The sequence below is a fragment of the Phascolarctos cinereus genome, unplaced genomic scaffold (genome assembly GCF_003287225.1).
Source record: "Phascolarctos cinereus isolate Bilbo 61053 unplaced genomic scaffold, phaCin_HiC Scaffold_726;HRSCAF=1367, whole genome shotgun sequence".
Taxonomy (NCBI): Eukaryota; Metazoa; Chordata; class Mammalia; order Diprotodontia; family Phascolarctidae; genus Phascolarctos; species Phascolarctos cinereus.
The window spans coordinates 421,691,734-421,714,204 of record NW_027556098.1 but is presented as its reverse complement, the minus strand read 5'-3'; the positions used below and the strand labels follow the sequence as shown (position 1 = coordinate 421,714,204).

The window sequence follows — 22,471 nt, the reverse complement described above, 5'->3', positions numbered from 1 at the left end:
TAGGTTCCCTCATCATTCCGGCCTAGAGTTAGGACCTGGAATTAGGTAGTGAGCAGCAGAGCTTCCAGATTCCATGTGTTCTGCCATCTTAGGGACCCCCTCATTAACTGCAAAAGACTTAACTACTCTGAACAAGACAATGATCCAAGACAATTGCAAAGGACCAATGACGAAATATGCTATCCATCTGCAGAGACAGAACTGATGACCTCTGAGCTCAGATCAAAGCATACTTTTTAAACATTATTTTTCTTGTTTTTTTTTTTGTGTGTGTGCTTTCTTTTGCAACATGGCTAATATGGAAACATTTTGCATGACTTTACATGTATAATTGATATATTAAGGCAAGTAAGATAGGGAGGGGGGAGAGAAATTTGGAACTCAAAATTAAAAAAAAAAGAATGTTGATTTTTTTACATTGTAATTGGAAAATATTTAATGAAATAATATTGAAAGGAAACTCTTCCTTGGATCCGTGCTTTCCCACTCTTCTGGGTATTAGTCGCCCATAGCAGCTCTGATTCCCCTTCTCCAAAAGTAGCATGAATGATTTCTCTAAACACCAAATTCCTATAGATCAGGCTTTTTGTAAGGTCCTCTTCGCTATAGAATATTTTTTTCTCACATAGGAGCATTTGCCAATGTACCCCCTTCTTCCACTGAGATAAGACTTCCCTTTTTCTTTCTTCCTCTTTCAACCTCCTCTTTTGCATTTTTGCTCATTCTCCTTTGGGCTCTCTTCTTGAGAGACCTCAAGATTCCCTGTAGTTGAGTCGAGAGGGTTAGTCCCTAGCGTGTCTGGCCTGTTTCTACCTCCTTACTTGTATTTGACTTGGGCTTACACCCTGGTATCCTCATATACATTTAGAAAGAAATATCCAATGGAGTCTGGTGCTATTTTGTTGTTGCCCTGAGTTGTTTCATTTATTTACCCTTCTTGCATTTCCTTATCTGGGGTATTTGAGAAGCAAATAAATTTTTTCATGTCTGTTTTTTTAAGGGAATATTTTGAATGCTTCTTTCTTATTGAATATCCAGCCTTTTTTGTTTTTTTGTTTTTTGTTTCTTTCAATTATGACTAGATTCAGATTTGCAGGGCAGGTGTACCATGAGCTTCATCTTGAGCTCCTTTGCTCACTGGAACTCATTATCCCGTTCCCTCCTGCAGTTCCTAGTCGATGCAAAATAGTCTTGTGTTATTCAAATTTCCCTTCCTTTACATTTGAAGTATTTGTGGTTTGTTAGTGGAATCCCTAAGTTTAACCACTACATATCTTGGAGTTTGCAATGTTAGTTTTTCCCTGTAGGCTATCTGTGGATTCTTTTGGTTGGGACTCTGGTTTTTGTGTTCAGAAGTTCTAAGTAGTTTTCTTGCATTATTTTTGACATTAGAGTATTCAGGCTTTTTGACTCGTAGCGCTCTTTGGGGAACCCTGTGAACTTTAATTTGCCTAGTCGGCAGTTTTATCGTTAGCTGATTGCTGGATTGGTGATATTACTTGACCAGTACCCAAGAGATCAAGGAAGGAAAGACACATGTGACCAAAAATATTTGTTGCAGCCTTTTTTTTAATAGTGGCTAAAAACTGTCAACTAGGGAGCACTTGTTCATTGGAGAACGGCTGAACAAATTGTGATATATGACGATATTTAATTTAATTGTATTATGAAACCACTAGGTTTCAGAGAAAACTGGAAAGTTGTGAATTGCTATAGGATGAAAAGAACTGAACCACTTCAGAAATAAGGACTATTATAAAAAGAAATAACTCTGAAATGTTTATGACCTGTGTTCAACACGGAGCCCAACCATGACCTATCTCATGACAGAGTGGTGATGGACTGAAGTTGTGGATTAAGATACATATTTTGTGGACAATGTAGGGGAATTTGTTTTTATTTGACTATGCACATTTGTTACAAGGGTTTAATTTTTTCTCAATTGAGGGACCATAGGAGGGAAAGAAAAATATACTTTTGTTCATTAAAAAAAAAACTTTTTAGAAAGGAAGATATATTTTGCATGGATAATTGCTGGTTATTAGCCCATGGATGCACCTGGTATTATAATTAGTATCTTTTTACATATTGTAGAATTTTTTATTTATTCTGACAGTGTTGGATTGTAACTGTAATATGTATAAAAGAAGGGGAATAGTCTGCTTTTAATATTTGGGGAATTTATGAATTGCTTCTTACATATTGATTCTTTTTTTTTTTTTTTAGTGAGGCAATTGGGGCTAAGTGACTTGCCCAGAGTCACACAGCTAGGAAGTATTATGTGTCTGAGGCTGGATTTGAACTCAGGTCCTCCTGACTCCAGGGCTGGTGCTCTATCCACTGCGCCATCTAGCTGCCCCTTACGTATCGATTCTTATGGTAGCACATTGTTTCTAGAAGTAGCCAAGGGTGCCAAATTTTGGGGCATCTAATTACCCTTATTACATCTATTTTTTCTATCATAGCCCAATTAAAATGTTTGCTATTTGGTTTCTATTTGATCTGCAGAGAATACTGTTTTTGGAGACTGGAGCTATCTTTGCATAATTATGCTGATTTCAAATAATCCCAATAAACCCAATACTGAACTTGGGGTAGCAGGGGTCATGTGGGATCTGGGCTATGCAAAGATCTACACTGAAGTTTCAGAATTCAGACTCATAAATATAAGATAAGGGAGTCATCTGAAAATATCTGTAGGATTTTGTGCAGATGGCTGAGGGATGGGAGGGCAAAGCTTACATGTCGAATGACAAACTGAGGGTACAAAATTATCTAAATTAGAATATTGGAAGAATCTAATACAATGGAACATCTTATGGGTGCGCCTGACAGTCTATGCTAGAATTCCAAAATTAAACCCCATGAACAGAAGATGCAAGCAGTATAGCTCAGTGCCAACCTGTCTGGGAAAACTTTGGAGGATTGAATGGACCAAAATCTCAATTTGAGTCAACAGCGTAAGAGAGCAGAGAAGGAAATGAAGAAGCAAAAACAAAACACAGAAGTAGGAGCAGCAGAAGGAGAAGAAACAGAAACAGCAGCAACAGCAAAAAAAGACTGCAGCTAATGAGATCAAAGGGGCTAAACATTCTGGTATATTCTGCCCTAACACGTTCTCCAGCCATCTCACCATCCTGGCTGGCCTTTTCTGTGTGGACTTTAGCTTGGGTACGGCTTTCTTGAAAAGGAGTACCCAGAACCAGGGGAAACTGAATGCACAGGACAAACAGAACCTATTGGACCAACTTCAGTTTGGAACGAGGATGAAGCTGCTCAGTTGGTCAGTAGAGAGGGCGCTATCTGGTGTGTAGGTATGACACAATTCAGCTCTTCCCTCATTTGATTTCCTTGGTTTGGCACTCTGAAGAGGTTGCTGGTCCATCATGCCATTCCAACCATGTGCCTGGGACCTCAGAGAAGGTGACTGAGAGCTGTTGGCTGGTCAGGAGGCAAATGATGACTGCTTGACTCTTTGTAGCTGCTGCTGCTACTTCTGAAGTGTGCAATGGTACGAGCTGACCTGGGAAAGATGCCAAAAAGTTGTCATAGATGGTGGAGTGGCTGGCTTTGAGAGGTGGCGGCTTGCCCCTTGGAGGCGTTGAAGGGGAAGCTGGACAGCTGCTTGTTGGTTATGGTGTAGTGGGGACTCCTTTGGGCTCTGGACTGGACAAGATGGCAGTGAGGTCCCTTCAGACTATCAAACTCTATAATTCAGTGAGGTTTGCAAAGCACTTTACAAATATTTTCGCATCTGCGGTTCACAACAACCTCAGAAGGTAAGTGCTATTATCATCATTTTATAGATGAGGAAATTGCAGCAGACAGTGGTTAAATGATTCACCTAGTGTCACATGGATAGTAAGTTTCTGAGGTGGAATTTGAACTCAGGTCTTCTTGACTCCAGCTCCAGTGGTCTATCCACTAGGTCACTGAGTTGTGCTGCCTAAGGATTAGAGTGGCAAGACCGAGACGAAGAGGGGCTTCATTAACGGTCACCAAGAGCCTTTAGCCCCTGGTGATATTGGGGCAGGAGGCTGATGTCAAACCCCTAACAAGACCCCACCTCCAACACCTACTCTTTTTTTCTTGACAGGAACCAATAGGGAGATTCTCTCAGGAGCCAGGAAGAGGAAAAGCCAAAAGTTACATGTAAAGCAAGAGGGTCTGAGTAGCTGACTTCTGAGGCCCTGTGGGCCCTAAACCTAACATCTATGTGATACTTGACTGGTGGAGAATCTGATGTTCTCCCCTTGTCCTAACGTGGCTCAGAGAAAGCATAATCTGCTCGTCTGGAAACCTGCATGGAATCTGCTTCTGGTCAAGACAGTCCTCTTCATGGTTCTGTGATCCCAGATATGGGAGGGCGTGAGAAGAGCAAGTCTCTGTGGCCTCTCATCCGACCACGTGGCCAGGTCACACCACAGTCCTTGGGTTGACTGGCCTGCACTAGAGCTGGGGTGTGTACTCTCTTTGGGCAGTGCTGAATGCCACTCTGCCCAGCTGCCACGGCCGTCTCCAAGGGCTGCCTGGGCTAGCCCCAGCAGGGCTGGGTGTGCCAGGAGCAGCCACACGGGGCATCACTGCGTGGCTGTTTCTCTTGGGTCTTGGGGAACTCACGCCCATGCTGGGTAGGATCACTGGCCCCCGGGGCTCCTCAGGCCCTCCATGTAAAGAGAAAAGCCCCGGACCCATCACGCACAGTCACCTCCGTCTTAAGACTGGTGGGGAACCAAGAAAGAAAGTGGCATTACCTTGTTTCCCCCCCAACACAGGATGGTGACAGGCTCCTGTGAGGTCACCACAGCGGGGCAGGGAGGGAGGGACCAGCCACTGACACAGGAAGGCCATGTTTTCACCTGACACTGACATGACCATGCTGAGGAGGAGCGTCCGGTGAGTATTTCTGGAAACCAAAGCTCAGGCCACAGACACGGGTGGGGGGGGAGGGGTCACTGGGGTTCCTGTGGTGGAGGCAGGACCGGACTTTCTGGGGAGGGGGATCCTCCCATTGCTTCTCTTTCCACTATTGTTCAGGGCTCACCTAGGAGCCTCCCCACCATCATCTCTGTCCTGGATGCTCTAGGATGGAGGAGGAAGGCCCCATCTCCCCAGATCTCCTGACCGCTAGGGTCCCCCAGGTAGATGTGATTCTGAGGGCATAGCTCCACCCCCCATGGGAGTGAGGTAAAGGGTTGGAGAGCTGGCAGGGAGCTCAAAGGTGATCTGGGGTCAGAGGCAGCTGGTGGTGCAGTGGATACAGCCTGGGATCTGGACTCAGGATTTAACCTCTGCATGTCTCAGTTTCCTCACCTGTAAAATGGGGATAATAATAGCACTTACCTGCCAGGTTGTTGTGAGGGTGACATGAGAAAATTATAAGGCATTAGCTCAGTGCCTGGCACATAGTAAACACTATATAAATGTTGGCTGTTAGCTCTTATTATCCAGCCCAAGCCCCTGAAGCCCAGGGAGCCCAAGTGACTTGTCCACAGGCATGCTTAAGGTACCTGCCAGAGGCAGGATTTGAACCCCAGCCCACGAGCACAAAGGCCTTGTACTGACTGTGCTCTGCTTCCTCCAGGCCCACAGTTGTCCTTCGTCCTCCCCTGTCAGCCTGCTCTCCAGAGCTCCAGGTCCAGGCCAGGGATAGGGGCTTGGCCCTGCTAGCAACCTAGCCTGCGGTGGTTACTGTGCCCCCTGAGACCAGATCAGGCCTTCGGCTGAGCTCACTGCTCCTCTGTGCTCTAGGCTGGGGTTCTCGGGCTGTGCCCCCTCTGTCTGGGGAGAATGACTGGGATGACCATGGGCACTGGAGGGTTAGAGCTCCTTGAGTCACCATCAGGAGCCAAGATCCTGGGCAAGGAGGGTTGGGAGGGGGTGGCAAGGTCCTTTCTCCTACCCTGGGCCCCTCCCTGGAGAAGATCTGAGCAGGCGAGGGTGCCTGAGGGGTCTCTCCAAGTTGCCCACCCGGCTCGCCAGGCCTGTCTGGTCTCGGAAAGCTCGGGTGTCCTTCTGCTCGGGCACATCAGGACACAGCTGGGCTGTCCGACTGTCCTGTCGGGTTTGGCATTGCTGGGGCTCCCAGGGACATGGCTGCCCTTCACTTGATGAGTGGTGAGCAAGGTCTTTATCGTGTGTGCATGTGAATGTGTGCGTGTGCGTGTGTATGCACACATGTGTTTGTGTGTGTGTGCGTGTGCACACATATGTGTATCTTCCAAGAAGACAATTGGGAGATATATTCAACCATGGGAGACCTGAGGTCTTCTTGGTGGCGTGAGCTCCCTGGGAGAAGCTTCCTCTGCCAAGGCCGGCTGGCACCTTCTCTGGCACCCAAACGCCTTAGAGAGAGACCTGGCCTGCTGCCCAGGGTGGCCCAGTCAGTAGGGACCAGAGGCCGGCCCAGGCTGGGCCTTCCCAAAGGCAGCTCCCTATACGCCAGGCTGCACTGCCCCCTGGGCCCAAGCGCTCCTGCTCTTTAGGGTCTGCAAATAAATAAATAATAAGACTGAATGAAGGAGAAAAGAGGTGCTGCTGCAAAGGGGTTTGGGTTTGCCTGACACGGCAGACGTCGCCCTCTGCAGCGGCGGGGCCCAGCTGCCCCTCTTTGTTTCATTTCCCATTTCCAGCGGCTCCTCCGAGGAGGCTCCAAGGAGCCTCTGCCCAGTGCCCAGTCCTGGGGACTCGGGTGCATTTCAAATGCTCGCTGATTGAGTCCCTGACCCACCACCTCATGTTATAGAAGAGGAAACTGAGGCCCGGAGAGGAGCCAGGTGACAGGGGGCCTTTGGACCCCTCTGACACCAAAGCCAGCAGGCCTTGGATAGCTCTGGTTTCATGACTGTTATTGGGTGATTGACTTGCTACTCTCTCCCTTTTGTGCAGGGCTATGGGAAAAAGAACAGAACAAAGATGCAGAGAGAATTTACCAAGATTTCAGTCAGGCCTTTCACAAGGGTCTACTGCTTTGCTCTTAGATAAGGAGCGTGGACTATACATCGGGACAGTCCTGGGGGTGCAGAGCTGACCTACTGTGTGCAAGGAGCATCAGTGATGGTTTGTTGTCACCCACAAGAAGGCTCCCAGTCTCATCAATGATTTAGAGAGCCGGCGTGACACAGCAGATGGAAATCTGGGCTGGAAGCCATGAAAACCTGGGTTCGAGTCCCGCCTTTCACACCTGATCCCTGGCAGGCTTTAGGCAGCTCTCTGAGACTCTAAGGTACAGGAAAGCTGCCTATGTGCATTGATGGAGGGGCTTTCCTCCCCTGGACCCATGAGGTCCCTCTACCTGTGAGATCACAGGCCTGGTCTCTGGTCCTGTAGACAAAGGCACACATGATAGCTTTATCAAATTTGCAGGGAGTTTTAAGTTGTGAGGATGTCAGTCAATAAGCATTTATTAAGCACCTACTGCATACCAAAATACTGTGCTAAGCAATGGATAACAAAGCCAGGATGCAAATATATGTTTATAAGTGTATTGTATTATGTTCATACTTATAAATATATAGCCTAGTCTGTTAGAATATATTTATATATTTATTTTATAATATATTTATTTAACATATAATACATATATAAACACACATATATATATTTCAACAGAGTAGGACTTTAAAATTATGAGCTGTTGCATCTAATAAAATGATATTTTAAGGGAATATGAGGATTACATAGTATATATAATAACATATATTATTATTACATGTTTCTATTACATATATTGTAATTGTGTATATATCATAATATATTAAATGTTATACAGAATATAGAATATATAACTATAAGGCTTTGAAGCTGAGTTCAAGAGATCATTTTCACAACTTAATGATAAAGTAGCCACAGCTCAGCAACAGTGGCTCAGAAAAAGACAGGAGCATGCTTGTGGGGTCCAGGATTCTACAATGGGATGGCCTCCCTTCCAGCCAAACTGGGCAGGTCACATTCCCTGCATGTGACATTCCCTGCCCAAGCTGTCCCCCATTCCTGCAAGGCCCTCCCTCCTCATGGCAGCCCCTCCTCTTCATCAGGACTCGGTTCAAGTCAGGCCTTTCCTGGCTGCCTGGGGTGGATGACCCTCCCTCACTGTGTTGCTCTGGCCTCAGTGGAAGAGGATGTGAAGCTCATGGCACAATTATACCCTCTATTTACTCACCTGTGGGAAGGCTGATCCAGTCCAGCCAGCAGCACATGTGAGCTAGATGTGGTCCTGAAAGTTCATCAGGTCAGAGGAGAGATATCAAAGCCCAGCAGGGGCTGGGTGGGGTTTCACTCCAAGCTTGGTCACCTCCAACCCGTATGGGCAAGGCTGTAAGCTGGGCTATCTTCTCTGTAAGTCAGGGTTAGTAATACTTGCTGGGGCTGTCACGGAGCTCTGAGGAGGGAGGTGGTTGGTGAACCTTTAAGAGTTACTCTTGTCCACCTGGCTCAGAGCTCCCTGGGGCCCTGAGCCTCCTCCCCCAGGGTCATTGTCCAACTTGCCTAGGGCAGACTTTCCCACGATGTGCCCCTGCCCCACTAATCTCCATCTCATGCTCTCTGAACTTTAATCACATAAACACCACTGTTGTCTCTCAACAGACTGCCCTGCTGTTCCACTCAGCCTCCCTGTGACTTCCCACAGTGGAAGGCCCTTCCCTGGCCACCATTCCCCTTTACAAGTTGTCTCCTCCATCAGAGTGGAAGCTCCTTGGGGACAGGCACAGCCTGACGTTTTTATTGTAATCCTCAGAGCTTAATGCAGGTCATGGTGGATAGTAGGTGCTGAATCCCCGCTTCTCAGTCCCTCAGTGAATCATTCACTCACTGAAGCCAGGAGGAGGAGGAGAGGCTGGACTCTCAGTGGGCCCTGCCTCTATCACACCTGCAATCTAGGAGGAGGTTGGAAGAGCATGGCGGACAATTCCCTTCACAATCCAGGGTGAATTCTCTCTGGGAGAATTCATCAATAACACTAAAGCTGGGTGGCCCAGGAGAAATCGTGATGAGCGTGAGGACGTTGGGCTAAAGTCTACTCTGCTGAAGATGGCGACCCCAGGGCTTTCCTTCATTTTCCAGGAGGACCAAGGACCTCAGAGGTGAAGTCTGGACTCACACGTGAACTGGATTGAAGAGACGCAGAGTTGCACAAAGTCCTCAGCCTCTCTCTTCCTGGGTCCCTGAAGTCGAGTGGCAGGTCAAAAGTCAAGGTGACTGGCTCTTAGGGGCCCTCAGCACCTGCTTCTGCCACCTTCGTGGTCACTGGAACAAATTGTTCTCATCTGCCCATTCCACCAGGGGAGGTCTTCGCATGCTTGGGGGAGACAGCCCCCTAACTCACCAATGGCCTGTAGGTTACTCTCAACCTGCTTTAGCCTGTCTGCCCAAGATGGTTTCCTGGGGTGTGGCTGCTGCAGAGGCCTAAGCTTCTTGGAGCCACAAGTGAAAGTTGGGTGTAAAAAAAGGTTGTTGCCAATGAGCACCAGAAGGGATTGCGGGGACTTGAAACGCCTGGCTCTGTGTGCTGGCTTGTTGTCCCTGTGACCTTGTCTCCCTGGTTAATGTCTGCATTTAGCCAATTTGACACCTAATGTGAAAATTTACATTATTGAATAGGAAGTGAGGGGGCAGTGCCAGAAAAAATAACAAAACCAAGGCTTGGAGTGGAGATGAGGGACAGTCCTGAGGTGCCCCTCCTGGACTAGAGGGTTTCACAGTAATGTTATATCTCCAAGATGAAGACAGATGACGTGTGCCGGGTGGAGGAGTTTGAATTTTTTCCACTTCCTAACTAATACAGCTTGCAGGCTAGCTCACAGCATTCCTGAGTCACTAATCTAGTGTTAGGACTATATGGTGTGTTCAGGGAGGCTAGCACCTGAGGGGTGAGGGCCTGCTGAGGCCTTTTCCGGGCCGCCCACTACCTTTGGTGTCCACCTTCAACCCACTCTCACCTGTCGCACTTACTAGAGACAGCTGAGGGCTGTGCAGCTGATAGAGCACCAGGTCTGAAGTCAGGAAGACGTGAGGTGACATCTGGCCTCAGACACTAACTGGATAACCCTGGCCAAGTCACTTAAACCTCTCTGTGCTTCAGTTTCCTCAAATGTAAAATGGGGATAATAATAGATCTTACTTCCCAGGCTTGTGGGAAGACCAAATAAGATAGCACTTGTAAGGGGCACAAGTCATGCTTGTCAATAGTAAATGCTTTATTAGCTGTTATTAGCAGTAGTAGAATCACACTGGCAGCAGGTCTTTTCCAGTCCCATTAGTTTCCTGGTAGAGGCTGAGAAGCCTAGTGGTCAGTAGCAGCACTGAAACATTCCTCTTTCCAGTCCCCAGGGCGCTATCACTCCAGACTCTGGAGCAAGCAATCATTTGGGGGCGGTCTGCACCAGCTCAGAGCACTCTTACAATGCCACACAATGGAATTATACTCAGCTTGGAATTCACTGAGATTCCCACATCTTTTCCAGCCAAAATGGTTTCCAGCTGTGCCTTTCCCCTTTGGTTTGTGTGAAATGGATTTCTTGCACTAACTGGTAGGTTTTTTCTGAATCATAAGTCTTCTGTATGCTCATATATATGCTTCCCAAACTCTGGGCAGTGAAGGCCTTTTGAGCCCTGCCTTTCATCCTGCAGGGGAGCTGTCCTCTCGCTGTACTGTCCAGATCTAGAAAGCTGCCATCAATTCTTCCATCTCAGGCACTGATTAAAGTCTAGCGGCCTGGGGGGGAAGGGTGGATGTCCGAGGAACCTCCCTGCAGCCCTCTGTCCAAGCTGAGATCCAATCATTGTGGGATCCTCTGGGGTGAAGTCATTGTCCTAGCTTGGAAGGCCCTGGATGGTCTTCACATAATTTATAAATTGTTTTAAAATTTATAAATCAATCATAAAATCATTTATAAAGAGCTTTAAGGTTCACAAAGGACATACATTATCTCAGTGGAATCTCACCACAACCCTGAGAGTTAGGTGTTAATCCTCAGCCCCACTTAAAAATAAGGAAACTGAGGCAGATAGGATTCAGGTGGCTAGCCCAGGGCCACACAGCTGTGAAGTGACTGGGCCAGATTGGAGCTCAGGTCTTCCTGACTCCAAGTGTTAGACTCTGTCCACAATGACACCTGGTAGCCCCAAACAGAAAGAAAATAGGCAGTAGGCGTGGGAAAGAGGAGGCTGTCATGGGGAACCCCAGACTGGAGTCTACCTTAGAGACCACCCAGCCAAAACCTTCATGTTATACATTGTCCATAAACCTGTAGAAGCCAAGTGACTGGCCCAAGGTCATACAGCGAGTTGATGGATTCCAACCCCCATTTCCAAACTGCAAATGCACCGTTCTCTTGACTTTGTGCTTGGGAGATGACTCCAGAATGCCTGAGAAAAAGAATGTTGGGGAGGAACAAGGAAGGAGGCGTCTCTGAGAGGCAGACTAGTTTATAGAAGTGAGGCACTCCAGATCTCAGTAGTTTTCACAGGGGGCTGTGAGGCCTCATTTTCGGGGGGCGGAGATAGCAGTTCTGGTCACCACATCCTGGGGTTCTCACCTGCTCTGCTCTGTCCTTCTCTCCTTATAGCTGAGGCCAATTGGCTCTGATCAGAATTGACATCCTGCCAGGCTGCCTGCGATGATGTGCCTTCTCTTACTTTGTGAGTCTGGGAGGGTCAGGCCTGAAGGGAAGAGAGAGATGTGGGGAAGGCCTTTGGACAACGTACCCTGGGAACTGTGGGCAACCCTAGGAGCTGAAAGCAGGCTGTCCTCAGAGAGCAGCGTCCAGGAAAGTGGCCCTGCTGTCTGAAGAAGGGGGAAAGAAGGGAGTGTTTGGGCGAGTGGGGACAAATGCCAGCTACAGTATGGGAAGCCTTCTCTCACAGCAGTGTCTCCTCCAGGGCTGTATCTGGACCAGGGAATCATGGCACAGAATGGTGAGCCCTTTTCCCCAAATGCCCCCTGACCCTTCTTCCATTCACCACAAACCGTGGCTTGTACTGATGCTGGGGACAGAAAATGGAGTTAAGAGAGTCCAAGTTGGGCCAGACTGATAAAGGAGTCCATGACACAGGCACAAAACGTTCTAAGCCCTGCTCTGGAGCTTCTGATCTTAAATTGGTGGTGTATACCCACACTCATTGCCTTGGGGGTAAGGGAGATACCATAGCACAAGGTTAAATTCTGCTGAAGGAGGTCAGGAGGACAGGAGCCTTCACCAAGGTGACAAGATAGAGGCCACCATTGCCCTCTCTCCCCTGCTGCTGATGTGGGGACTGCTGCATGTAGCTCCACCAGTTCTGTTTTGGTGTCCTTCAAGGCGGATGAGATGAGGTGAGGGCCTAGGGAAAGAGGCAGAGTGCTGGAGTGGGCAGAGTATGGGTTTGGAGGCAGAACACCTGCCTACCTCCCAAGGGTAGGCTGAAACCTAAAGGAATAGAACCAAGACAGCTGGTACCTCCATCATCATCGCCATTCTCCTTAAAGCTATGCTTATCATCCTTCATTCCTATCCTAGAACCCAAAGTAGGGAGAGATAGAATCAGCTTCCTTTGGGAATGGGAAGGAGAAAGAGAGGATTTTTTTTAGTAGTAAGAAACTTTTTTAAAATTAATTTTCAATATCATACAGAGGGAAAAAAAATTTAAAGGTGAAAATAAAGTTGTCCACACATTCACAGAAGTGGAGGACGAGAAGGAAGAGGGGAATAGTAAGAAGTCATAGTCTAACAAATGCCCCAACAAGTATATTCAGGATGGGAAAGGCTTCATGAAGGGTTGTTTAATACAGCTGCTTAGGCAGAGCCAACGGCAGGGCTGCCTCTGGCCCAGCAACTCCTCAAGAAGTCACGCTGTTTCCTAAGTGTTGTCAAGCTCTGGCACCCGAGGGCAGGGAAGTGGTGCAGTGAATGGGACGTTGGGCTGGGCATCAGGAAGACATGAGTTCAGATCCCTCTATTAGCTGGGCATGTCACTTAACCTGTTTGCCTCAGTTTCCTCATCTGTAAAACAGGGAAAATAACAGCAATGACCTTCCACGATTGTTGTGAGAATCCAATGAGATAATATTTGTAAAGTGCTTATCTCAGTATGGGCACCATAAAATGCCAGCTGTCATTATTACTCAGCTCAATTGCATATTACTCAGTAATAATAATTACTCAGCACTTTGGAAATATAATTTCATTGAATCCTCACAACAGTCCTATGAGATGGGTGCTACCATATCTTAATTTACAGTCGAGGAAACTGTGATGGAGAGCAGTGAAGTGACTTGGCCAGGGTCACGTAGCTAGGAAGTGTGTGAAGTACAGCCTCCAACTCTGTGCCCCTTTCCCTGGGGGCGGCCTGCACAGCCTCCTCTCTCCCAGTGTCACGCCCAGACCCTGCTGACGGGCAGCCTGGCCATTTCTGTGCAGCATTGCTCAGAAGGAGGCCCCAGGCTCCTTCCCCTGGATGCACAAACCCACATGCACAAAAACCCCGAGGGAGACACATGGAGCTGGGCAGTCTCACTTCCAGCCTCCTGGGAAAAGGAAAGGAATGAAAGGAGTGGTCTGGAAGAGGAAGCCTCTCATCCCAGCCCTGACTCTGGGAATTCTCAATGAAGGGGGCAGAGATAAAGACCCCAACTCTGTGACCTCCTGCTTTCCCGGACCCTGCTGATGAGTGACCAGGCCTTTTCTTCACTGAGCTGGCCAGAGAGAGGGGACTCCCAGCTATATTTCAACACTCATACACACTCACACTCACACACACACAGAGCTCTATCATCTTAGCTTATACATCCCTAGAAGGACATTCATTAATTAATTAATGAAAAATCATTTATTAAGTATTTACTATACTAACAATATAAAAAAAACCAATTACAGTGCCTGCAAACAAGGAGCTTACATTCTAACAGGGAAGATAATACATGTAGAGGAGTGGTGGCCAGAGAAAGGGCATCTTGGTCCAGAAGGCTACAGGGATGGTGAGTGGGGTCACAAAGCAATAGATTGACACAGCCCATCCAGGAACAATGGCAGAGGTGATTGTCCATGGTTCACAGTTCCACAAGAGGAGGAGGGAGGAGAGGGTCTGTTGCTGGCTTGGAGGCTGTTGAAAGGAAGTTGTAAAGGGGGTGGCCAGAGAGGAGGAAGTGAAGTTCAGCATGGTGGTTGGGACTTTCCTGCAGTGATGGTCTGGGAGAAGCCAGTCAGGAGAAGGGCCCAGGTCAGCAGTTCCTCCAGGACACAGTCTGTAACATGGGGTCCCTGGGAAGGAGACTATGGGAGCATGGTGCTGGAGGACAGTCCTGTGGGCAGGAAGGATGCAGGCCTTGAAGACCAAGGATGCCAGGAGCTCACAGGGCCCTTGTCAAGAGAGTGCTGGGCAGCTATGAGGCTTATTCATGGGATGCCTATGATTGATGTCTCTGACAGGAAGTGAAGGCCTGTGGGGGCAGAGCTTGGGTCCTTCGAGACAGAAATGAGTATGAAAGGGCATTGGTGAGTGCAGGAGGCTCAAAGATGCTGGTGCCACATCCCCAGTGATGTCCCAAGTCCCCACATTCACCCAGAGCCTCTCTTAGCTTGTGCGCTAGGCCAAGTGCTGTTACACAGACACAGAAGTGCCTGGTAGACTGGAAGAGGAAGCCCAAGAGGGACGCGCATGACCCTTCCCATTCTGTTCCTCTCTCCTGATATTCTGGGGGCAAAGGCAATCATCCACCTTCCTTGCTAGCCTCCTTCTCTCTCAGGACGCTTCGACAAGCCTTTGATCTTGGCCAAACCGAGCTCTATGGTTGCACCAGGCACCAATGTGACCCTCCATTGCTGGATGATGGAATCAACTCTCCAGGAGGTGACATTCACCCTGTGGATGGTAGGGAGGCTTGCAAATGCTCAGAAGCAGGCAGAAAGAGAGGCTAAGTTTTCCCTGCCATCTGTGAGTCTCGATAATGCTGGGAGCTACATCTGTGCTTACTCTGAGAAGGGAGAGCCAAAGAGGATGTCAGAGGCCAGTGACATCCTGGATTTGGTGGTGACAGGTAAGAAGACGATGCCTAACAGGGATTCTGGGTTCGAGTCTACCCTTCCTTCCCCAACATGAGTGACCCAGGGGAGACAAAAACACCACGTGCACAGAGTCAGCTGAACTCTGACATCCCTTCAGAATCGGTGGGCTGAAGGAGATGAGGTCCTCCTACTCCAGTCTGGAACATCGGGATGGGAAGTGAGAGCAGAGACTTATGTTGGGGCTGGAGTAGAGCCATAGAGGTTCAGAGATGGAAAGGTCCTTGCAGTTCACAGGCCAAGTTCTTCAGTCATAAACAGTCCCAGAGAAGGGGCCAAGGTTGGCCAAGGCCACAGAGTGAGGACTGGAACCAGGGCCCCTGGACTTCCAGGCCATTCTCTGAGCCTTAGTCTCAGACTCCAGGTCTGCATGTGGTGCCCCCACATGTAAGGTGGGAAGAAGGGAAGGCAGGGCAATCCTTAGATCAGACCTCCCCCCTTGAGTCCTCCCATGTGAGGGACGGAAAGGTGGGGAGGCCTTGAAACATGAGCTTCACAGCATCAGAGTTGGAAGGCATGTGGTGGTCACGTTGTCCAATCCCCCCATTCACAAATGAGCCACTGAGGGTGTAACTGAGGTCACAGAGTAGGTGGCAGAACCTGGCATCAAGCCCAGGAGCTCTCCCTCCAAATGCGGTGTTTTTCCCATGGCACCATTCATGGAGCTGGGTGGGATGGTAGACATTGATTAGTCTGACACCGTCATTTGAGAAGTGAGGAGGAATTTGGGCCCCAGAGAGGGGAAGGGTCATTTTCCAGATCCCATGGCTGAGTAGTCAAAGATGAGCCTTCAATACAGGCACTCTGTCTCCTGGTCTGGTGGGGGGTTGCTTATTTTTCTTGTTTTTTCTTTCCTAGGTTCTTTCCCCAAGCCCTCCTTCCTGGCCCACCCTAGCCCTAACGTGGTCCTTGGGGAACATGTGGTCCTGAGGTGCACCCTGCCACTGCCAAGGTCATCCCCCAAAAGTATAATGTTTATTTTGCTGAAGGCAGGGAATCCAGAGCCTGTCCAGCCCTGCAAACAAGCAAAGAGAGTGGCTGAATTTCCCCTCCAGCCTTTGAGAGCCCAGGATCAGGGGAATATAGATGCATTTACTATGAGAGGCAGGCCCTGCTGAGGGGCTCAGAGCCCAGTGAGCCCCTGACTGTCTGTCTGACAGGGGAGAGAGGGCACCAGGCTCCAGGACCCTGAGCAGAGGTTGGCAGTCACTAAGGGAGGTTTGGGAGGGGGCATTATAAGGGGCCAGCGAGCACAAGATCCTCCAGGGATGGAGCCAGGACAGAGGGCCACTGGGGAGGTGCAATGGGGATGTGGGAAGGGGTCGCTCCAGTTCATCTCCAATCACTCAGAGTCCCACGGGTCCGATGAAGGCTGTGGGGAGCCCAGCCTGGGATTTATGCTTTGCCTCCCAGATTACCCGACCAGACCCTCCCTGACGGTCCAGCCCGGCTCCAGCGTTTCTCTGGGACAGAATGTGACGTTACATTGTCAGGGGTCAGCCTGCGGCACCAGCTTCGCTCTGTACAAGGAGGGAGAGGAGATGCCTGTTGGGACCGTCGATTGCACCCAGGACGAGGCTGAATTCCTCATCACTCGTGTGACCCACAACCGCACTGGGAGCGATAGGTGTCGCCGTCACACTGGAGAGCCCGACCTCAGCCCATCAGGGTTCAGTGATCTCTTGCAGCTTGAGGCCCAGAATGGGGCATGGCGCGGGTGAGCAGGGAGAGGGGAGGGAAGCCTTGTTGTGTCTGATTCTGTCACATCTCCAGGTGAGAGCCAATCTTCTGCTTGATCTCTCATTTTATGAGGCGCAAGTCGCCTTCCCAGGGTTCCTTCGGGATGAGCACGCTCATGGCCTGCTGCCTGGAAATTCCCCAGCCCCCCAATTTCTCTCCCCTATTATTTCCCTCAAACTCATGTTGGAAGTGCTTGGGGAAAAGAGGCATTGTCATATAGCAGAGAGCTGAGAATTAGTCTAAGCTTCCTAGGAAATGGTTTGGAATGATGATAGAAAAGTCAAGAATCATTTATCTCCTCTGACCCAGAAATCCCACCACCAGGCATATATTCCTCAAAGACGTCAATCCACAAAGAAACATCCTATATGGAAGGCATTATTTATAGCAGCACCCTCTCATTAGGAAAAAAGGAAGGAAGCAAAAAAAAAAAAGAAGGAAAGACAGAGAAAGAGACTAGAAGATAATACAATGCATTCCTTTTGATCTACAACAAATAATTGTTGATGTACATAAACACTTGCAATCTCTTTCCAGATGAAAAGAATGTACCTTTTCTGGAAAAAGGTAAGCCTGAGGGCAGGGGATTGGGTCAGGGTCCCCACAGGTGGGGAAAAGGTTTCTGTAATCTCTGAGCTGCCGTGTCGAGGTGTCAGAGTTCTGTTGTGCTACCCCCCAGTTAGGAAGTATGGGCTGTCATCTTCCAACGGTCCCCCTTGGGGTGAGCAGATTTGGGGCCTGGGGCAAGGGAATTTTGCAGACACCCAAACATTTCCCACCCCTATTCCTCCTCTTTCACTCACGATGGAAGGGCTTCTGCACAGGTTCCATAATACATCATTGGTAGACCTGAGAATTGGTCTAGATATTCTGGAAAAGTATTTTAAATTATGATAAAAGTCAAGAAATTGTTCCTCCCCTTTCACCCGGAGATCCCCCTACTGTGCCTAAACCCCAAAGAGGTCAATGGCAGGAAGAAAGACCCTATAGGGAAGAAAATCTCCCTAGCTTCATACTTTCGGTAGTAAAAGGAACTGGAAGCTGGACTCATCCTTTCTTCTCCACCATAAATGACTGTTGGGTGGCATGCATACTTCTAATCTGATATCCAGATAGAAAGGATTACCCTATAGGAGGAGAGGTGAGGCTGAGGCCAGGGCAGGATGGGTAGATGCAGGGCCCAGGGTTGGAAAGCCATGGCAGCTCCCGTCTTTGAAGCCTGATATGGCATTCATTCCAGACTTGTGGGGACTTATGCCAAAGGGCAGGAGAATGGGCCTGTGCTGGCTGAAGGGGCAGTGATAAGCCCACTTTGGGTCAGTGGCATTGGCAGAATCCTGTCCTCTCCAGTCCCCACCTGTGGAAATACTCGCCTTATCATGCTCAGTTGTGCCATCATCCTTCTCTTCTTCTTGGCCTCATTAGGTCACTGCTCCATTCAGTTTGGTGAGTTGGATAATGGGTTGAAGCCCTTAGTTGTGAATTAATAACAGTGTGGTGAAGGCTGAATCTCCAGAACTGACCTTGCTCTCTTTATGTCTTTCTCTCCTTGAAGAGGCTCCTCATGAAAAGACCTCTAGAAGGTAGGCAGACTCAACTTGCCTTCCAAAATTCCCACAGTCTCACCACTCATTGCAAACCCAAGCTTTCACCACTGGGTAGAGACCTTCATGGGGAAGGAATGATAATGAGGGTGCATCCAGAGTAACTCCACATCCCTCATCTTTCCTCTCCACACAGGTAGCAACATCTCCATCCCACTCATCCTAGAGCATCCAAAGAGAAAGTCACACGTAAGTAGTCTGGCCAACCTGGGTTGGATCTTGGGTGTATGAGGGAAGTATAATCTTGGGATCTTGGGAGGCTGATGAGAGTTTCTCCACACTACAGGTGAAGTGACTAAGAAGGGCTAGGACGTTTGTAAGTCCTTCCTACCTCTCTCCCTGGTTCTGCTGGCAAGCTGTCTCAAGCCCTAATGGGAAGTGGGGAAACCTGGAAGTCCTCTCTCCCACACCAGAGCCCACCCCAACCTTCCTATCCATTCCACCCCTCCTGGCTGGATGTGAATTCATCCCTACCCCTTTCAGAGGGAATTCACAATTTCCTATTCACTTCGACCACTGGACCCACTCATCCCCTTCCTCTCAATGGTGGTGGGATAAATACCTGTTGGACAAATAACCTGATGTATCCTAAGGACTCACAGGCCTCGCTCTGTACCTGAAACTTTAACACTCCCAGGCTTTTCCATCTGTCCTGCAGCTGAGCTTTCATACACATATTGCCTATATTAACTGGAGTGTGAACTTCTCAAGAGTGGGAGATGTATTCTTTTTCTATTTATAGTCTAAGTGCTTAACTCAGTGTTTGATACACAGTAAGCATTTAATAAATGCTTTTTCATTCATTCATGAAGTCATTCATTCAAACTCCTCCTGAGTAGCCTTGGTCCCATCCATGACCCCAAATCTCCCACATATATTCTTTTCCTAGTTTCATATGATTCTTATACACCCTCCAATGGCAATCACCAATTTACCCTCAGTTCCCCAAGGCTGAGGACACCCAGGGAGTGATATACATCCCACTGAAAATATATGTCCAAAGTGAGTGGGAGAGAGCCTCTACCACGAAAGGTCTAGATATTGCCCTCTGTGCAAGGATAGTCACGTACTCACAAGGCAGCAGAGAAGGCGGAATTTCCCTCAGGCTGAACAGAAGCTTTAAAGAGATGAAGGAAAAAATAGAGGAGCTAAGGATTTTCTAAATTCGGCATTGACGCTGTGGTTCTGAGCACCAGGAGCTCAATGCACCCATAAAACCTGCAGCTCCCTCCTCCTTTGTGTAGCCAACTCCTTTATCCCAAAGGGACCAGCTGGCATTTAGAACCTTTCTGTACCTTGGCCTAATTCATCTGGGCTGTGGCTCATCTTCTAGAAGCACAGGCCTGTGAAGAACAGCTGGACTTCTTGAGGAAACCCAATCATGCCTAGGTTGTGCACACCTGACTGTTAACTTCCAGCGTGCTGCTGTCTGAAGCACCCACAGTCCCAGATACAATGCAGTGAGGGACCGTGTTTTTCTTTATGGCTGAATCACGGTGGAGACGCAGTGAGACTCACTTTCCTGAGACAGCGGGGACATCCAGTCTAGTCCCCCCTTGGAATGTATTTTGCAAGTACTCTTTCCTTCCCACTCCTTTGGGCATTAACTGATTATAACCTCATTTCTTTTCACTTGGCTTTTGCACAACTGGTCCTCTCCCCCATCAATCTGGTTTGTATAGCTGGTCCCTCCCCTATCATTCTGGGTTTTTTTGTTTTGTTTGGTTTTTGGATTTTTTGGTGAGGCAGTTGGGTTAAGTGACTTGCCCAGGGTCACACAGCTAGTAAGTGTCTAGTGTCTGAGGCCAGATGCTCTATCCACTGTACCACCAGCTGCCTCTGACCCCAGATCACCTTTGAGCTCCCTGCCAGCTCTCTAACCTTGAGGAGACACTTCCATGGGGGGCAGGGCTATGCCCTCAGAATCATATCTGCCTGGGGGTCCCTAGCAGTCAGGAGACCGGGGGAGATGGGGCCTGCCTCCTCCATCCTAGACCACCCAGGACAGAGATGATGGTGGGGAGGCTCCTAAGTGAGCCCTGAACAATGGTGGAAAGAGAAACAATGGGAGAATTCCCCTCTTCAGAAAGTCTGGTCCTGCCTCCACCACAGGAACCCCAGTGACTTCCGTCTCTGGCCTGAGCTTTGGTTTCCAGAAATACTCACCGGACGCTCCTCCTCAGTGTGGTCATGTCAGTGTCAGGTGCAAACATGGCCTTCTTGTGTCAGTGGCTGGTCCCTCCCTCCCTGCCCCGCTGTGGTGACCTCACAGGAGCCCGTGACCATCCTGTGTTGGGGGGGAAACAAGGCAATGCCACTTTCTTTCTTGGTTCCCCACGAGCCTTAAGACGGAGGTGACTGTGCGTGATGGGTCCGGGGCTTTTCTCTTTACGTGGAGGGCCTGAGGAGCTCCGGGGGCCAGTGATCCTACCCAGCATGGGCGTGAGCTCCCCAAGACCCAAGAGAAACAGCCACGCAGTGACGCCCCGTGTGGCGGCTCCCGGCACACCCAGCCCTGCTGGGGCTAGCCCAGGCGGCCCTTGGAGATGGCCGTGGCAGCTGGGCAGAGGGGCATTCAGCACTGCCCAAAGAGAGCACATACCCCAGCTCTAGTGCAGGCCAGTCAGCCCAAGGACTGTGGTGTGACCTGGCCACGTGGTTGGGTGAGAGGCCACAGAGACTTGCTCTTCTCACCCCCTCCCACGTCTGGGGTCACAGGACCATGAGAAGGCGGTAATCTCTTATGAGTATGGGCCTAGCAGCATGGTACATCTGCGCCAAAGTGCACACACAGTTTTGTAAATTTTTGATCATAATGCCAAATTGAATTCAGAATACTTGTGCCCATTCACATGTCCAGAAGAGGGCCTCAATGAGTTTGTTTGCCTAGAGCCCCTCTGACATTTATAATTTTCCTTTTTTTCACCTTTGTCACTCAAATGGATATGGAACCTGAGAACTGTTTCAATTTGGTTTCTAATTAGTAGTGATCTTAGAGCATTTCAAAATATATTTTATATATTATATATTTTATACAATGTTATTTTTATATGCATATAATACTGTGTATTGTATAATATAATAAATTTTATGTAATGTATAAATATATTATATATTTATATAATAAACCCAGGCTATAGTCAGCCTGGGTTTCTTCCTTTGAGTACTGACTGCTCATACCCTTAGACTATGTATTAACTGGGGAATAGCTCTTTTTCTAATACACATGCATCAGTCCTTTATATATATCATATATATAATATTTATCACAGAAAGTGGCTGCAAAGATTTTTTTGGTCCTTATAGTTAATTGTTAATTTATGTCATCAAAATCATCCTTTTTATCTTCTGTGATCCAGTCTGGTCCTTATTTGGTCAGGAGATTTTGTCTTTTCCGTAGATCTGAAAGGTAATTTCCCCCCAATTTCTCTAATTTCTTTTTATCTAGGTCACATATGTATTTGGAACTTTTTTTTTTGAATGAGGAAGATTTTGTATAAATCTAATTTCTTCCAAACTGCTGTCCAATTATCCCATCAAGTCAAGCAGGGAGACTTTTCCCCAGTATCTGGGGTCTTTGTTTTTACTGAATGCTAGAGTATTGGATGCATTAATTTCCATGTGTTATGTAACTTATCTGTCCCCTGGATTGATCTCTCTAAAATGAGCATTAAATTACTTTAATAACTAGAGCTTTGTGGTATAGTTTTACATCATGCATTGCTAGGCCCCCTTCATTCCTGTTTCTTTTCATGAATTCTCTTGACACTCTTGACCTTTTTTACCAGAGAAATGTCTATTATATTTTCTAGAGCTATAAAGTAATTCTTTGGTAGTTTGGTATGGCACTGGCTAAGTAAAATGAGTTTGGGTAGCACTGTCATTTTTATCATATTGGACCAGCCTACTTATGAACAATTAATTTTTCCAGTTAGGTAGCTCTGTCTTTATTTCTACAAACTGTGCTTTGCAGTTGTATTTATATAATTCTCACGTGTGTCTTGGAAAGCAGACTCGAGTATTTTATATATTCTGTAGTTTTCTAAGATGGGGTTTCTCTTTCCATCTCTTCCTGCTGGGTCTTACTCG

General features: G+C 48.0%; 1 protein-coding gene and 1 long non-coding RNA gene across 2 annotated transcripts; both read left to right on the top strand.

Annotated features, from left to right (window-relative positions):
• Window positions 1-2,900: 2,900 nt before the first annotated feature.
• On the top strand, window positions 2,901-7,507 carry LOC110220233 (uncharacterized). The gene is made up of 3 exons (XR_002327809.2): window positions 2,901-3,779; window positions 4,097-4,896; window positions 6,889-7,507. It is a non-coding gene; the product is annotated as an uncharacterized LOC110220233 (long non-coding RNA).
• Window positions 7,508-11,107: 3,600 nt separating this feature from the next.
• LOC110220223 (T-cell-interacting, activating receptor on myeloid cells protein 1-like) lies at window positions 11,108-19,185 on the top strand. The gene is made up of 12 exons (XM_078146272.1): window positions 11,108-11,117; window positions 11,592-11,640; window positions 11,881-11,916; window positions 13,854-13,954; window positions 14,723-15,013; window positions 15,897-16,004; window positions 16,452-16,755; window positions 17,316-17,345; window positions 18,019-18,224; window positions 18,334-18,361; window positions 18,519-18,571; window positions 18,669-19,185. The coding sequence occupies exons 1-8, from the start codon at window positions 11,108-11,110 to the stop codon at window positions 17,317-17,319; spliced, it is 903 nt and encodes a 300-aa protein (XP_078002398.1). The 3' UTR covers window positions 17,320-17,345; window positions 18,019-18,224; window positions 18,334-18,361; window positions 18,519-18,571; window positions 18,669-19,185.
• Window positions 19,186-22,471: the final 3,286 nt, after the last annotated feature.

Excerpts from the sequence above, each read along its gene's own strand:
- LOC110220223 (XM_078146272.1), top strand. Across the intron at positions 11,641-11,880 it reads GATGTGCCTTCTCTTACTTT|GGCTGTATCTGGACCAGGGA; the intron begins GTGAGTCTGGGA and ends TGTCTCCTCCAG. Across the intron at positions 16,005-16,451 it reads GCCAAGGTCATCCCCCAAAA|ATTACCCGACCAGACCCTCC; the intron begins GTATAATGTTTA and ends TTTGCCTCCCAG.